At 45.2% G+C, this 18,228-nt stretch overlaps 1 protein-coding gene across 1 annotated transcript in view; it reads right to left on the bottom strand.

The window, feature by feature from the left end:
- BUB1 (BUB1 mitotic checkpoint serine/threonine kinase) overlaps positions 1-5,048 on the bottom strand; it is a 46,874-nt gene extending 41,826 nt beyond the window's left edge. The window contains exons 1-3 of the mRNA XM_043604017.1: positions 4,912-5,048; positions 1,413-1,472; positions 692-830 (exon numbers count right to left, since the gene is read on the bottom strand). Coding sequence (XP_043459952.1) covers positions 692-830; positions 1,413-1,472; positions 4,912-4,937 — 225 coding nt within the window. The 5' untranslated portion in view covers positions 4,938-5,048. The remainder of the gene's footprint in view (positions 1-691; positions 831-1,412; positions 1,473-4,911) is intronic.
- Between the last annotated feature and the right edge of the window lie 13,180 nt (positions 5,049-18,228).

The following is an 18,228-nucleotide window of genomic DNA, read 5'->3' as shown; positions in this document are numbered from 1 at the left end:
GGGCAGGCTTGTGTGGCTCTCTGATAGCAAACCTAAAAATTAAGCTCCTTCTTTTCCTTACCCACACAATTTCCCAGGAAACTGGGTTCCAGGACTCATGATGTATTACAGTTGTCTTAATCTGAGCTTGCCCAAGTGCCACAGGGCGCCTCTAATCCTGGTACCTTGTAATTTAGTGAACAAATCCATCTTAACTCTATCTGTTTATGATTACCAGAACTTGTGCCCCCAAAGTCTTTATTTCAGGACTGTAAAGACACAGACTTTTAAAGCCTCAACTGAGGCAGCCTGTTCCTGGGGCAGTACTAAATTTAGTTACTGAGAGTTAATATTTTCTTAATTATTCACAATGAATTTAATTTATTCCCAGGAACCCTCTGAGTACCTAGCAGTGTCTGCTTATCCTTCTATCCCCAAACACACCTCTCATCCAACACACCTTTTAATTTAGTGGTTTCTATCTACCCACTTGATAGACAGAGGAAGGTTTTAAAATTAAATGACTGACTCCACAATACAAAAGCCAAAAGGTTCTAAAATACACGTCTCTGGCCATACAACTTTTAAAAATTTATGATTGGAAACAGAGGAATTAAAATAAGGCAGTCTAAAATGATCTTAAAATCTGGGGGAGAAAGCAAAAAACACAGTATGATCACAGATTTGATTATACATCTGAAAGTATACTTACAAATTTTAAACAATAACTGATGAATCTTGGGTCATTGTGGTATTTCTTCTTATCTAAAAATTCTTTCATTAAATGTTCTAATAAAGTTGTCAAGTATTCCTTATTCTCAGGAAAATTCTCTTCTACCCACCGTATGTAACTAGAAAAATATGGATAATATTAATTTTTAGGTCAGCATATAGTTCGTTTATTTGAGAGAAGGAGAGAACATGAGCTGGGAAGAGGGACATTTTTTTTTTTTTTTAGAGAGTGCATGTGTGTGTGCAGGGCAGAAGGGAAAGAAAGAGGGGGAGAGAGGGAGAGAGAGAGAGAGAGGGAGGGGGAGAGGGAGAGAGGGAGAGAGGGAGAGAGAGAGGGAGAGGGAGAGGGAGAGAGGGAGAGGGAGAGGGAGAGAGAGAGAGAGAGAGGGAGAGGGAGAGGGAGAGAGAGAGAATCTCAAGCAGGCACCACACCCAACAAGGAGCCCCATGAGGGGATCAGTCTCACTACTATGAGATCATGACTTGAGCCGAAATCAAGAGCCAGATACTTAACCAACTGAGCCACTCAGGTGCCCCAGAGAAAGAGGGAATCTTTAAGCAAGCTCTGCACTCAGCACAGAGGCCAATATGGGGCTCAATCAATCCCATGACCCTGGGATCATGACCTGAGCCAAAATCAATAGCCGGTCGCCCCAGCATATAGTTTGTTTAAAGGAAAAAAAAAAAAACTAAATGCTAACCTTTCCCATTCACCAAGTGGGTCATCACCCTTGTAGCTCTGCATATGGGCTTCAAACATTCTAGAACAGAGAAAAATAGGCACATGAGCTACTAGGGATAATTCCTAAAAGCAAAAGATATATTTTATTTTACATGTATCATTTACAAACCTTAAAATTGGTATCTGAAATATCAGTTCAAATGCTATATTAAAAATTAAGAGATTATTCACGTGGAAGTTGTCACAAAACTCAGATCCAGTGTTTTTCCAGAAGAAAGCAAAACCCAAGCCCCTGAAGGTAGCCCTTGTGAAAGAGATGGCTGGAAGAGGGTCCCAGACTCTATCCTCAGGCCCTAAAAGTCTCCTTCTCCTGGCACGGATGCCTAATGTCACTACCATCATGAAGAACACATAATGGCAATGTTCATAAATCAGCGACTACAGCTCCCAGAGAACTCAGCTTGCTGCTACTTCTGCATCCCAACCACAAGCTTTAAAAAAAAAAAAAAAAAAAAATCAGCTAGGCCAAGCAATGTTCTCTTCTCTAAGGGCACTTTGGTGCTAGGGGGTAAACAAATAAACACCTAAAATAAAGCCAGGTGACATTCAGCACTTAGGAACAAAATAAAACAAAACAGGACAAGAGATAAGAGTGTGATAAGAGTTAGAATATTTAGACTGGTCAGGGAAGGCTATTCTCTCTGAGAGAATGACACTAGATCAGACAGCCAGAGAGCCAGCCAAGCAGCTATTTAAGAGTGCTGAGCTGGAAGGGTGGGGGTGACAAAATGTAATTTACATTTTAAAATGTCCACTCTGCCCCTCCAGGCCAAGGAGGGGTGGAATGGGAACAGAAGTGGGAAACCAGTTAGGGAGGTACTACAATCCCAGTGGGTGGTGAGCCGGACCAGGGTGGGAACAGTACAAGTGTGGGATTTGGGGTGTTTTGGAGACAGAAACAATGAGACTTGCTGGGTGTGAGAGAGGGTCAAGCTAAGAAAGATCCCAGGTTTTCTATTGGAGAAATTACATGATTTTTTGAAAAAAGGATTTGTAAGCAATACTCTCTTCTAGCTATCATCTCAGTATACCAGTGCAATCAATGGTTCTTGGGACTCAACATCTAGAAGCCACAAAAGAAAAGCTAGATAAAGCAAACTATATATAAATAAAAAACTTCTACCTACATGTCAAATAAAACATCAAACAGAATCAAAAGAAAAATGATAAAGTGGGGTAACAAAACAAAGCTTCTAGAAACCAGGGGGGAGGAGGGGAACAATAAAAATAAATAAATAAAACACATCCCACAGGAAAATACTCAACCTCCCTCATGAAAGAAATTCACCTCACTCGGATCCAAATTTCTCACCTACCAGATTGGCAAAACTAAAAAAATGTGCAACAGTGAATAGATGAAGCAAGGGGGCTTGCTTGCAGGTGGGAGTGCTCTTCATCCCTGCCAAGGGAACTGGTAATGTCTGCCGAAATTACAGACGGATTTACTTTTGATCTAGCAAATCCACTAACTGGGAATCTAGGAGACAGATACATCTGTGTATGTGCAAAATGTCACACGTACAAGATTTTTCACTGCAGCACTATTTAGTAAAAGACTGTCAACAAATCAAGTCTCCATCAATGGGGGACTTTTTAGGTCAATTATGGTAGATTAAATATGCAACTGTAAAATAGGCTGAGAAAGAGATCTCCAAGGATATTGTTAAAAAAAAAAAGGAGTGTATACATGGTCTGCTACATTTTATGTGAAATCAAGACTGGAAATGTACATGCATATACATACACACCCACCCACATACACATATGCATATACAGATATACTAATGTATTATTATAATTTAAATGTATCTGCACCAAGAAACATTTGAAAAATAAACTAGGAAAATGGTTACATATGGGGGTGGGAGAGTAGACGGGTATAACACATCTCAATGAATACTTTTCTAAATCTTTTTTGTCTTGTTTTGTTTATTTGTTTATTTTGAGAAAGAGACAGCTCAAGTGGGGAAGGGGCAGAGAGAGAGGAACACAGAGAATCCCAAGCAGGCTCTGCACTGTCAGTGCCGAGCCCGATGTGGGGCTCGAACCCACGAAACCGTGAGCTGAAGACTTGAGCCTTGGTCAAGAGCCGGATGCTTAACCGACTGAGCCACCCAGGCGCCCCTATAAAAGTATTTTTTTTTCCCTGAGGGAGACAGGCTTCTCTTCTTTGTACTTGTTCCCTTTGCCTAGAAAGTTCTTCCCTTCAGTTTCACATACCTCCTTTTTATCATTAAGATACACCAAGAGCCGGGCTTAACCAACTGAGACACCCAGGTGCCCTGCTAAATATTTTTCTAAAAATAAATGTATTGCTTATTTTTAAAAATTAAAAATTACTTCTAAATTTTAATCTCCTTCTCACGCCTCCTAGATGAGCACATTTCTCCCAAATTTTATGTTAATAATAGCCTGCTCCAAACAAACATTTCACATTCCAATACCAACCACATTTCGCTAGTAAAATGACCTAAAATACACTGTAAATTGATACCAAAAACATCCAGTTTGCTGGAGCAAATTGGTCTTTGCAAAGCCAAAACAAGGTCAGAAATACCCGATTTCCCTTTTAAAATGGGGAAAACAAGCTTCTAGAAGTGAAAGAGCTTGCTGGCTAGGTTGAAGGCTGAAGAAAACATCTTAAAGTAGATTTCTGTCCTGGTTTTACTTAATGGTCTGGGCCTTCTGATCCCCAAGAGTAAATTATCCTGGGGCTGATAAAACTAACCAGTTTTACTTCCTGTCACATAGGACTTGACTGTTTTAAAATGCTTTTGAAACAATGTAGATAAATCACCTAAAGTCATAAAGCAAAGGTGGGGGGATTAAAAAAAAAAAAGGGTTAGCTGTTTGACACAAATGACAACAAGCATAGCTTTTTTTTTTTTTTTTTTTAGGATCACGTTATTCAAAGACTTTTTTCAAATTGATTGTGGGATTATGGGTAAGAGTTATTTTAAGTTCTTCCCCTGCTGTAGACTATTTTAAATTAGGTGGCTTTGAAAGCTCATGAAACCTACACGCAAGCTTTAGGGTTTTCGTTGGGTCAGACTTTTTTCTCCCACCGCGGCCATCTGCCCAGAGCGGTCCCCGAGAACTCCGAGAACAGTCACCGAGAACTCCGAGGGTCTCCCGAGCTGGCCAAATCCCCCCTAAAGTGCCGCCGTGGCCGCAGTTCGGAGGACAGGGACCGGGTCTCAGCGGACACCTCCAGCTACACCCCCCGGGGTCCTTTCCACGACCACGAGTGGCCCACAGCCTAGCTGGGTGGGAGTGAGGGCGGGGAGGTGACAAACTACAGCCCAGGAAAGGGGCGGGAGGGGCAAAAGGAGGCAGGACTACGGTCTCCGGGCCGAGGACCTGCAGACACCGAATCCTAGGTTCCGCAGCCCCCTCCTTGGTCCGCAGCCGGGGACTGCGCCCCCGCCTCGCTCCCATGCCACCAGATCGACACTTACTGAAAAACATTTTCCGGGCTATCCATGTCTAGAGGACGCGGACCAGCAGCAGCGCAGCCGCTCCCCCAGCGAGGAACCGCCGACGATTTGAATCTCCCGCGCAGCCGCACTCGGCGCGACAAGCGTTTGCAAGGCGTCTGGCCATTGGCCTAGGCTGCAGAAGGATGGCCAATCGCCGGGGCCGTTGCCGGGAGACCTTTGTCCCGCCTCCCTTCCGCTTGCCGCCTGTTCCTTCCACTTCCCGGCTCTTCCGGTTTGAACCGAAAGCTCCGAGCCCGCCGAGTGCGGTTTGAGTTTTGTGGTGCCGTGCAGCCCTAGGATTTTGGCTTAGTAACTGCAATGTGAGGGCACGTCGGTAGGCACTTCAGGGCTGTTTTTATATGTGGCATATGAAGATGATGGGTTAGTACCCTTGGAGTCCTCTGGGTTTGATTTAACTGATCTGAAAGGCAGTATGGGGTGCCCCAGAGCGTGGGAGGGCTAGGTTCTGCGGGCTGTACCTACATCCAAATGGTAATTATAATAAGAACGGAAGAGTTTGGATAGATTATAGAACGCCAACCAGGACACTTTCAACATCTGTGGAACTAGGAGCTCCGGAGACTCAAGTTCTCGGGAATTATAAATGAAGAGACCTCTTTGTAAAGGAGTCCAGATGTCTAAGAAGAAACACGTAATACGCTGATGCATATTACTTCCCATTCTACCTCTCCAGGTTGTTTCAAAAGACACTTGACAATGCAAGTAAAATATAGAGAACTATTGACATGATTACCTTCCTTTCACAGAAGCTCTGCGGGGGTTGTTCTCTGAGGACCCTTTAAGAAAAAATAGCATCTTTTGGAAATCCTGATGCTTTCACCCTCCAGAATTCCTTCCATGGTTTTGACCAATTTGAGGGTGCACAAGAATCCGATTTGTGGCGCTTAAAACGCAGAGGGTGCTCACTCTAGGGTCTTTAGACCAATGTTAGGTTCTGCTAACCGTCACAGGAATTAACAGATGTTGCACTCATCCAGCTTTTCAGTTGGCGAGTGATAGTGGCTCAGTCATCAATTAGGAAATGTTGATTGAGCAGCCATCATATACCGGGTGCCATTGGATTTATACCCAATTGCAACCTTGTCTAACTCCAACAGATCCTTAAGAAAACTTGTGGCTTTGTCTGGGAGATGAAGATGCAGTCATATAAAACCATTTAAAGGTGGCATACACATGTATGAGGTGCTATATTAGTGTTCAGATTATCTGCTAGGGGATCCGGAGGAGAGAGGGGAAATGGACCTGTCTGTCTCATAAAACTTCAAAGGGAAGGTGGAGCTTGAATTGGGCCTTGAAACGGGGTGGATCTCTCCTTCGCTATAGTAGCATTTTTAAAATCAGTGGCTTTGGAAGTTTCTCATGACATCTGCACACAAGGTTGAAGGGTTTTGTTGGGTTAGACTTTTGCCTTCCACAGTGGCAATCTGCTCAGAGCGATTCTATTACAAAGAATAAATGAGCTCTGAGGGCCTCACAAATTGCCCAAATCCCCCTAAACTGCCACATTAGCCATAGCCCAGCCAAGGAGGGCTGGGGTGTCCGTGGACAGCACAGGCTACATGGTCAGGGGTCTTTTCCTCCACTCAGGTGTGGCCTACGGCCTAGTTGGGGTGGGGTGAGGGTGAGGTGGGTACAAACTCCAAAGCCAAGGAAAGGGGCAGGAGGGGCAAGAAGGGGCAGGACTGGGGGAGATCCTGGAGGAGGTCATTCTCGGTGTAGACCAGGGTTACTGAAAGATCACCCTTGAGGACTCCTATTTAAGAGTAGTGAAGATTCTTTTTGAAAGACTAGTTTGATAATTTGATATTAAGTTTTGAGTGCTAGATTAAGGAGTTTGTACTTGATCATGATAGTAATTGGGCCTTTTGGGAGCAGCAAGTCTGGTTATGTGTGAAGTACACACATCCCACTTCAGGGGCAGAAATGTGCAGTTACAACTTTCTCTTTCTTTAAAACTTTCCTAATAATTTCAACATTAAATTGCTAATATGTAAGTTGACTAATAGATTCTCTAAATGTTTAGGAAGGCCAATAGGTAAAGTATTTGTATTTGGGTTTTCAGTGACTTGTTATTTCAATATCATAATCCCCAAGCTTACTGGAGGAGGGATGCCGGGCCACATCAGGGGATGAGCTCCAGCCCCAACTTTCTCAACGAGCAGCAAATGGGCAAATGACTCACATTCTTTTTTTTTTAATTTTTTTTTTTCAACGTTTATTTATTTTTGGGACAGAGAGAGACAGAGCATGAACGGGGGATGGGCAGAGAGAGAGGGAGACACAGAATCGGAAACAGGCTCCAGGCTCTGAGCCATCAGCCCAGAGCCTGACGCGGGGCTCGAACTCACGGACCGTGAGATCGGGACCTGGCTGAAGTCGGACGCTTAACCGACTGCGCCACCTAGGTGCCCCATGACTCACATTCTTAATCTGGCTCTCGGTTTCCTGATCTGTAAAATGAAAAAAGAAATCTGCCTCCTTGTCTTCGTGTTTCTCTGGCTTCTGCTATCCTATAACCTCATAAGGTTTTCCACTTAATTCCTGAACTCTTGGGTTGTCACATTATATCAAAGTCAGTGCTCTGTTTAGAAAAGAAAAATGATTATTTTTCTCTAGGTTTTGCCTCTTTGATATATGAACATGTCACAGATACACATATATCTTTCTTCCTCTGGGAATGTAGAGCAACTTAGAGTAGCGGTATTAGATGTGTTGCTGAAACATCGTATAAGATTGGAGATTTATAATTAGAATAGTTACAGCAAACTCCTGAGTCTTTTAAGAGACTGTGGAATATTAAGAATAAAGTTGATACCTAGGAAGAGAGCTGTAGAACCCTTTCTTGGAAAATGTTTTTTTTCTGAGAGTGGGTTGTGACTTCAGAAGATGCCTCTGTGGTCAAATATGTATATATTTCTCATGTATATTTGGTCTTCTGCAGTGTCTAGCTTTCAGTTCACAAAACCTTTGTGATTTCCTTGAGAAAATGAGGAAGATAGTAAGGGTGTCTTTTGTTCTGTTAATGAGGTGGCTTTTGGAAAGCACCTAAGGATGGGAGCTGGTTTCCACCATCAACTATGTGATTGGAGGGTTTGAACTTTCAGTCCATCCCACCATCACCCATCAGCCCCAACCTCAGGAGAGGGGAGGGGCTGAAGGTTAAAATCAGCCAATGGCTAAAGACTTAGTCAATCATGACTGTGTAATGAAGCCTCCATATAAATCCAAGAGGGCAGCTTTTCGTCTTTTTTTTTTTTTTTTTTTTTTTTCCAGAGAGTGTCCACACTTCAGGAACCAGATTGCTTCCATGTGCAGCCAAATGGCACCAAGCTCCATGAGGACAGAAGCTCCTTTGTTTGGGACCTTGCCCTCTGTATCCCTTCGTCCGGCTGTTGGTTCATATTCTTTATCATAACCTTCAGTAAAGTGGTAAACGTGAGTAAGAGTTTCCCTGAGTTCTGTGAGCTGCCCTAGAAAATTAATCAAACCCAAGGAGGAGGTGGTTGGAACCTCCAATCTGTAGCTGGTTAGTTAGAAGCACAGGTAACAACCTAGGGCTTGTGACTGGTGTCTGAAGTGGGTGTGGGCAACAGTCTTGTAAGACTGAAACTTTAGCCTGTGGAATCTCATGTCACATCTGGGTAGATAGTGTTAAGAATTAAGTTGACTTTTCTGATACCCTGCTGGTGTCTGGAAATTGTTTGGTGTTGTGGTGGAAGAGGGGGAGGGGATCCCCCCCTTGCCATGTTGGAATTGGATCCAGAAACCTTAAAAGACTATAAGACTACCTTTACTTCTGATGCCAGCCTCAAGTGCCAGAGGTTCTCAGCCACCCACACTTCTGACTGATTGGCTACAAATTCAGGGGTTCCCATAACCTTGATAATTCACTAGAATGACAGAACTCAGGAAACTTACAATTCCAGTTTTATTATGATTTTTCTGAGAGAGAGAGAGAGAGAGCTAGGGAAGGGCAGAGAGAGAGAGAGAGAGAGAGAGAGAGACAGAATCCAAAGCAGATTCCAGGCTCTGAGCTGTCAGCACAGAGCCTGATGCGGGGCTCGAACTTGTGAACCATGAAATCATGACCTGAGCCGAAGTCGGACACTTAATTGACTGAGCCACCCAGTTTGCCTCAGTCAGGGGCACCCAGGCATCCCTACGGTTTTATTATAAAATACACACAGGGTGAGGTCTGGGAAAGTCCTGGACATGGCCCTTCCATGCCCTCTCTCCTCAGAGTCAGGTACATTATTTTTGTGGCACAGCAATGTGCTAACCAATGAGGAATCTCCACGGAGCTTCAGTGTTCTGGGTTCTTCCTGGAGTTTCATTATGTAAGAATGATTGATTAAATCACTGGCCGTATGGGTGAAGTCCATCTCCCAATCACCCTCCTCTCTCCTGAGGTTGGGAGGACTGGCTTCATAACCTGTGACTCAAAGCCCCAAATTTCTAATCAACTGGTTTATCTTTCTGCTGACCAGCCCCCATCCTGAAGCTATCCAGAGACCCATCAAGGGTCACCTCATTAACGTAACGAAGATTCCTGTCACTTAGGAGTTTCAAAAGTTTCTGAGGATCTGCCAGGAACCCAGGTTGAGACCAGACAAATTTTTTATTATACCATGGGGTGATCTGCATCTTTGAGCATAAGCTCAGAATTTCATTAGCATGAATAGCGTCTGTTATTTTATAACCTCTGCGCTTTCGGGACAGCAATTCTGTCCTCTCATGAAATTGGTGACCAGTTGGTATTCTTGCTCAGACCGGGTTTGCTTCCGTCCCTTCAAAGAGCTGGACACTTCCCAAGCTAGAGAAAAGAGCTAAATCAGGGCTCAGACTCGGTGACTTCAATACATCCGTTTCAGGGACAGTCCTGACAGATGTGTACGCAGCTGAGCACTGACACAATTCTTGTCCGTGTGTCGCCGTCTGAGTTGGGTCCCGTAGCTTGTCCTTTCGGAGACAAAGGAACGGCATGAGGAAACGAAAGTGATACCATGAGTTACTTGTCGCCTGGTTTACCAGATGCTCCATTTTCACACGTATGTGGTGTTAAAATGAAGACAGTTTAGCCCATCCGGCCTTTATTTAACACTTCATAAAGCAGCCGGTCTCCATTCTCAAGAGTGCAGAGAATGGTGAGGCATGTGAGAAAGTGGCAAGTTTTTATACAAAATGAACAATGAAGAGAAACATTTTTTAAAGGGGAAAAGAGGGGTGCCTGGGTGGCTCAGTCGGTTAAGCGTCCGACTCTTGATTTCTGCTCAGATCATGATCTCGCAGTTGGTGAGTCTGAGCCCCCATGTTGGGCTCTGTGCTGATAGTGCAGAGCCTGCTTGGGATTCTCTCTCTCTCCCTCTCTCTGCCCCTCCCCTGCTCGTGCTCATGCTCTCTCTCTCTCTCTTTCTCTCTCTCTGAAAAATAAACCTAAAAAAAAAAGGGGAAAGGAAAACATTGGAGTTACTTAGGGATCAGGGATTGGTCTCCTGGATGGTGCAGCTTCTGGGCAGATAGAATCCTTATAAGAACGTAAGACTTTTTTTTTTTTCTTTTTTTCTTTTTGTAAGTTTATTCATTTTTTTGAGAGTGAGAGAGACAGAACGTGAGGGGGAAGGGGCAGAGAGAGAGGGAGTCACAGAATCCGAAGCAGGCTCCAGGCTCTGAGTTGTCAGCACAGAGCCTAATGTGGGGCTTGAACCGACGAGCCATGAGATCATGACCCGAGCTGAAGTTGAACACTTAACCCACTGAGCCACCCAGGCCCGTCCCAGAACATGAGACTTTGAATGTTAGGTTTGGGTTTGTGGATGTAATGTCCCTGAATTAATAATGCCTGGGCTAAGGGGGAAGGTAATGTTACCAGACACACGTCAACCTTAAGAGGCTACTCAGCCTTTGCAGCATTTACCTAAGTTGTATTTCTATCATACAAGGCTTTCTGTCTGGCCTGCTACTTTTGCGGTCACTGTCCCTACAGTCACCCTCGTACTGTCATCTTGTATCCTTGTATCTTTGCAGTCCCTTTGCCTTTGCATGTTGATGCACTACATCACTAACCCCTGTGTTGTTCAAGGCTCAACTGTCATTCTTTTGCCTTTATTGGGCTATCTTCCTAGTGGGCTATACAAAGTAATGACTGTAAGGTTAACTGAAATAATTTTTTCTCCTGTGGTTATGCCACAATGGAGTGGAATTGCATAAATTTGTTTCAGTTTGCTTTTGGTTTTTAGCGACTTTTTTTTTTCCTGTTAGATTTAGTGTTTTCTTTTAAAGGTTATTTATTTATTTTGAGAGAGAAAGAGTATGTGAGTGGAGGACGGGCAGAGAGAGAGAGGGAGAGAGAGACTCCAAGCAGGCTCCACGCTGTCAGTGCAGAGCCCGAGGCGGGACTCTATCTCACCAACCATGAGATGGTGACCTGAGCTGAAATCAAGAGTCGGACAGTTAACTGACTGAGCCACCCAGGCGCCCCTAGATTTAATGTTTTAAAGTTATGTAAATATTTACCAAATTCCAAAGTCAACATTGTAAAACAAGGTGTATTCAGAGAAGTTTACTTTCCATCTCTATTCCCTCCCACCTCCTCTAGGCAACATCTGCAACATTTTATTAGCTTTTGGTGTATCCTCATTTCTTTTGGAAAATATAAATGTACAATGTACACATTCCTCCTATTATACAAACGATGGCAGAATTCACATATTGTTCCTCACTTGCTTTTTAATCCGTAGTACATCTGGCAATCCCTTGCATGGCAACACACAGAGAAAATCCTCAGTGTGGGGAATCCATGGACTTCACATAGGGCAGCTCTCTCTGCCTTGGACCAGGACTTTGTCTCTTGGAGGAGGGATATGAAAAATCCAGCTGGCCTCGGGGCACCCGGGTGGCTCAGTCAGTTAAGCGTCCGACTTTCGCTCGGGTCATGATCTCGCGGTTTGTGAGTTCGAGCCCCGCATCAGGCTCTGTGCTGACAGGGGCAGAGCCTGGAGCTCTTCTGTGTCTCTCTGTCTCTCTCTGCTCTCCCTCTCTTGCTCATGCTCTGTCTCTCTCTCTCTCTCAAAAATAAACATTGAAAACAAAATTTTTTTAAAATCCAGCTGGCCTCAAAACTGGCTGGTCTCGCTCTGGGGAGCCAGGGAAAGGCACCATGACAGTTCACAGCCTGATTGCTTCCAAAAGTGAGGATCCATGGGAGTCAAGCCCAGAGCCCCTGATGTCAGACTGCCTGCCGTGGGCGTTCCCAGCGTGTGCCACCGTGCTCGGCAAGGTGGTGGAGCCTACAGTAAGCCCATCGAGTCTGTTTGCAGACTTTATCCTGGGGAAAAAGGAGGCAGGCTCATCAGAGGTGAGCCTGCAATGAAGCCATGGGTCTTTAGAAGGGAGGGCACTCCTGAGGACAGTGTGGTGGTGATTTTTGGAATCTGTGTCTTCCCTACTCCTGGACACATGTCTAGCTCCTGAGGCAAGACAGGCAGGAAGTATAAGCTGCCAGTTTCCCCACTGCAGGCTATGCTTGAGGGCCCTGTTCACGAAGTGATGACATAAAGGGAAGCCATGTCACCTGGGTCCCTTCTCCACACACCACCCTGGGGCTCTATGTCGGGTCAGAGAGTGTCCCGTGGGGGAGGTGGCACAGCTGCTCCTGGTCACATGGGAGAGATTCCTCAATGCTCCCAGAAACCTTGGCAAGATAAGAGGGAGGGGCCATGGTTCTGCATAGGCAGGGGAGGCAAGGGCCAGGTAAATCTGAGCTATTACCGTTACTGGATTTCCCAAAGTCGTCAGACCGGGGAGTACTGGGCAGCATGGGGGACACTGTAAATCAGTTTCCCAAGTTGCCTCATTTCCCTCCTCAAACCTTAGCAAAGTGGCCAAGACTCCTCCATTAGAAGCCATGCCCTGCAGTGTCCTCATCTAAAAAGAGAGGACTGTCTGGACAAGATCCAGGGTGCCCCCGTGCTGACACTTTGTGGTTCCATGATTTCTGCAAAACAAACTGAAGTCCCCTGAGAACAGTCTGTGCCTCACCACAGAACCCTGAGCCCTGGATCGTAAAGTTCTTGCCCTAGGTGTCCATGAAAGCGGCATCCAGAAAATTCACCGCGGCCCTTGGGGGGAGTCCTGTTGGCGTAGTGTGATATAGGGTATATCTAAGAGCCCTGGGTCTTCTGCCTCAGAGAGCAGCATGCATGCCCTTGGGCCAGTCGGCTAACATGACGGTCCCTCCTCTGCAGAAGGAGCTAGAGGAAACACGGCTGTGTCAAGATCCAAGGAGCCACGGCATGTGGGAATGCTCTTTACATGTTCTAGCTGAGGGCCCACCTCTCAAACAAGAGCCAAGGGTCTGGGGGCAGCACAGAGTACGCCCAGCAGCAGTGTATGGCCTCCCTCTTGCGTGGAGGGTCTAGGGCTATAGGACACAACCCCAGATGCCACCCCGAGTCCACTGTGGACCAGTGCATCTTTCTGCAAGGACCGTGCCGCTGGCTCCCTTCATTTCCCTGGGCCTTCCCTGAGGCCCAGCTGTGGGGACCCTGGCTCTTGCCCCAGCCTTCTGCTGCCTGATAAAGGACCCAGAGCTGCCCTGAGGAGTGGGCTGCTGTGCAGGGGGAGGCGGGGGGTGGGGAAGAGGAAGAAGGAGAAGAGAGCGCTGGTGGACTTGGAGTAGCCGGTCCCAGCTGTTTCTGATACCAGCCACGCTCCTGCCCTTCCCCAGTTAGGGTGTCCAAGCCTTCCTTAAATTTTGTGAACCGTTGCACTTCCATTTCGCTGAAGAGAGTTCAAATTGGGTTTTACTTTTGATAACTGAGAAAGTCCTGAGTTCTTTTAGACAGTCCGAGGGGACCCCATTTTTTTTTTCATCCTGATGTGCTCTTTAATCCCCATTCCCCATTCCCTTATCCCTCCACCCACCTCCCCTCTGGACACCATCAGTTTGTTCTCTATAGTTGAGTCTGTTTTTTGATTTCTCTCTCTCTCTCTCTCTCTCTCTTTTTCCTTTGATCATTTGTTTTGTTTCTTAAATTGCACATGAGGGAGATCATACAGTATTTGTCTTTCTCTGACTTATTTTGCTTAGTATTATACTTTAGGGGGACAACATTTTATGTCTTCTCCGTCCCTCCCTCCTTTCCCTCCTCTCTTTCTCTCTCTCTCTCTGTGTGTGTGTGTGTGTGTGTGTGTGTGTGTGTATAGTACCTACATATATGCATATGTGTGTTTATATAATATATACACAGTTTTTTCCCTGACATTTAGAGAAAGCTGCCCTTTTACCCCTAAATACTTCAATTTGCATTCCTTTTTTTAAAGTTTATTTATTTTGAGAGAGAGTGTGCAAGCATGGAAGGGGGGGAGAGAGAGAGAGAGGGAGAGAGAGAATCCCAAGCAGGCTCCACACCATCAGTGCAGAGTCTAACACAGAGCTCAAAAACTCACCAACTGTGAGATCATGACCTGAGCTGAAATCAAGAGTCAGATGCTTAACCAACCGAGCCACCCAGGGGCTCCCAATGTGCATGCTTAGAAACAAGAACATTCACTTATATATCTACAGTACAATTAGCAAAACCAGGAAATTAACAATGATACAATAATATTATTTCATCCATCTTGTTTAATTTTTCCCAATTGTCCTAACCACGTAACGGTCTGCTGTGCAACAAGGCTGTGAACCACGGGCTTAAGCCAATGGCTTCACATTAGAATCACCTCTGGGGCAGGGGTTTAAAAATACAGACGCCTAGGCTCTGCCTCTAGAAATTGGATTTATTTATTTATTTATAGTGCGTCTGCACTACTGAGCAATTTTTAAAAACCCAAGGTTACTCTAATGTGCAGCCAATGTGAAAAACAGTTATTTGAACTGATAGTGGTCATTTCCTTCCATTGCTTTATCATATTTTTAGTGATTGGTTTTGGATGGGGACGCAGGGTTGAATAGTGTTCCTCAAAAGTTCGTGTCCATTAGGAACCTCAGAATGTGACCTTATATGGAAATAGGGTCTTTGCAGATGTAGTCAAGTTAAGATGAGGTCATACTGGATCAGGGTCGGTCCTAACTGATGTCCTCAATAAGGAGAGGGAGATTTGAAGACTCAGGGAAGAAGGTCATGTGACTCTGGAGGCAGCTATAAGCCAAGGACTGTCAGGAGCCACCAGAATCTAGCAAGAGGCAAGGAAGGATTCTTTCTTGGAGTCTTCAGAAGGAACAGGACACATTGCTGACACCTTGATTTCCAACTACTGGCTTCCAGGACCATGAAAGAATAAGAAAAAATATCTGTTGTTTTCGGCCACCCAGTTCATGGTAATTTGCTAAGGCAGCCATGGGAAACAATACAGTGGGCATAGGGCCCAGTTAAGACCAGGAGGCCTAAGGGCAATTCTACCGGGTCATTTCTTTGACAACCTTCCCTGCCAAATTCCTTCCCAGATTCAGTTCCTTGAAAGATTCCTTAGGGCTGGTTGCCAAGTGCTGTTGATTCTCCCCACTTTGGGCACCTGAGAGGGTAACTCTTTTCTGTTCCCTGGAGCAGGTGTGCTGTGTGAACAGATTGGTGCTCATCACTTTGGGGCGCCTTATCAAGCCCATGGGCAATTTGACCTACTCTCGTACTCTGATGCCATGCTAGTGATTCTTCAGATGGGGGTTGCTTGGTCCAACAGGCCCCAGAGTGATAGGTGACTTGCTGGGAACCCCAAAAATCCATCCAGAAGTCTTAACAGGGGTATAGGTCAGACTCTTGCCACAAGAGGCTAAAGGCGAGATCTAGAGTTTCCTGAGTTTTAATTGGCCTTTATTGCTCAAAACACTTCTGTTTTATCTTTCACTGATAGAACTTGGAGAGCCATTGCCTTTTCCAACTCTGAACGTCCCTGGATTTGTGGACTCTCTATTCCGTTTCATCGCTGCTTTCAAACTGCTCAGTTCTTTCTAAGTTCATCTCTTTCTTATTGTAGCTTGTCAAACACAGCCAACAGCAGCCAGCAAGCAATGCTAACATTGTCTTTTTAGCATCTTCTCCGCCGGGAGCAGTGAGGTCGTTGGCTATATTATCTGTTGGGCACAGTTTTATCAAATGTTTGCCACTTTGTGTGTGACATGAACTTCCTTCTGTTCAGCTTTGGTTAACAGCATCCTCACTACCCCTCCCAGTCCCTAAGTCAGTGTGTGTGTGTGTGTGTGTGTGTGTGTGTGTGCGCGCGCGCGCATGTGTGTGTGTATGTGTGTGTGAATATATGTATATATATATATATATACTGTGAGATCATGACCTGAGCTGAAATCAAGAGTCAGATGCTTAACCAACCAAATATATATATATATGTGTATATATATATATATATATATATATATATTTTTTTTTTTTTTTTAATTTCAGCAGCAACGTTCTTCCAGTAGCTTTGAGGCTAGACTAGATTGTAGTGGGGTAGCAAACAGTGCTCCAAAAAATCTTAGTGGCTTACAACACTAAGCCAAAACAAACAAACAACAAAGGTTGTGGTTTTTTTTTTTTCCCCCTCACTCAATCTACATGCGCTTAGTAACTTGTTTTTAGCTTATAGATCTCTGAATCAAGAGGAACCACACCCTGACTTGAGGGAGAGCCACTGGGCATCCCCCACTGGCTTAGGACTTGATGTTGTGAAAGAATGGGAATTTGGTTGCCTCTTTTAAGGAGTGAAGAGTATATCTTGCCTGTGGAAGGAAGAGTGAGACAAATATTTAGCTAGGTTTAGTAGTCCCTAGTGGGCAAAGAGGGTAGATTTAGTAGTTATTAGTGCTGCTTGCAGATTATTTTGGGTGTTGGCTTTCTGAGTATGGCCAGAATGGTACTTCTTTCTCCTATACAGTTAGAGTGAACTGCCTTGGCCGGTGGATTGTGAGTGGAAGTTACACGTGTCCTTGAGAGCTGGAAGCTTTAAGAGCCTGTGTGGTCACACGATGGTGGCTGTTGTGTCTGCTGGGATCTGGAAGGAGGGACCGTGGAACAGAACCCTCATGTGGCGTGGGTGAGAAATAACCACTTATCTTTATAAACCCTAACGTTCGGGGGTGGTTTGCAACCATTGCACACCTGGAATGGTTTGGGGGTTGTTTCTTACCACTATCCTATCCTGACTGATATAGAAGGAAACGCCCCCCCCCCCCCCCCCCCCCCCGCCCCCTGCCAATTTCTGCTTGGCACTATGTGTTGTTTGGAGCTGCTACATCCAAACAATGGATGGAGGAGATAAGATATGAGGGGAGATAAATTAAAAAAAAAAAGACAAAGATAACACACTGAAAAAGGATAGTAGAACAAAAAGATGGAAAGAAGACACGGTCCCTGAGTAGAGCTACTGAACTAGCCCTGGGCCTCTCCTACCTCCACCCCTCGCATTATATGAGAAAAACAATGCCCCTTCTTCATCCCATTTGCTTGGGTATTGTTACCTGGGGCTGCACAGATGTTGTGTCGGACAGAATACAGGCCCGCCAGGGGCACCTGGGTGGCTCAGTGGGTTAAGCGTCCGACTCTTGATCTCGGCTCAGGTCATGATCTCGAGGTTTGTGGGATCGAGCCCCGCATTGGGGTCTGCGGTGGCAGCACAGAGACTGCTTGGATTCTCTCTCTTCCTCTCTCTCTGCCCCTCCCCTGCTCACACACTCTCTCTCAAAATAAATAAATAAACTTAAAAGTTTTCGGGCGCCTGGGTGGCTCAGTTGGTTAAGCAGCCGACTTCGGCTCAAGTCATGATCTCACGGTTCATGAGTTCGAGCCCCACAACAGAGTCCATGCTGACAACTCAGAGCTTGGAGCCTGCTTCAGATTCTGTACCTCCCTCTCTCTCTGTCACTCCCCTGCTTGTACTCTCTCTGTCTCTCTCTCTCTGAAAAAGAAAAAAAAAAATTAAAAAAAAATTGTTTTAAAAAGGCCTGCCAAAGATATTCATGTCCTAATCCTCAGAACCTGTATGCTACCTCACATGGGAAAAGGGATGCTACAGGTGTGATTTTAAGTGTCTGATTTTAAGATAGAGATTATCTTCATGCGATTATTTGGGCGGGCTCAATGCAATCACAAGCGTCCTTGTAAGAGGGAGGCAAGAAAGTCAAATCAGAAGGGAATGAGCAGTAGAAGCAGAGGTTTTTGTGATGCACTTTGAAGATGGAGGAAGGAAGGGAATAGGAGCCAACGGATGAAGAAGGTAGCTTCTAGAAGCTGGAAAAGATGAGGAAAGAGATTTTTCTCTGAAGCAGAGTCAAGCTCTGCTAAGGCC

This window comes from Prionailurus bengalensis, chromosome A3 (assembly GCF_016509475.1).
Source record: "Prionailurus bengalensis isolate Pbe53 chromosome A3, Fcat_Pben_1.1_paternal_pri, whole genome shotgun sequence".
Lineage (NCBI taxonomy): Eukaryota > Metazoa > Chordata > Mammalia > Carnivora > Felidae > Prionailurus > Prionailurus bengalensis.
The sequence above is the reverse complement of the archived record's forward strand: the minus strand, read 5'-3'. Positions and strand labels throughout refer to the sequence as shown.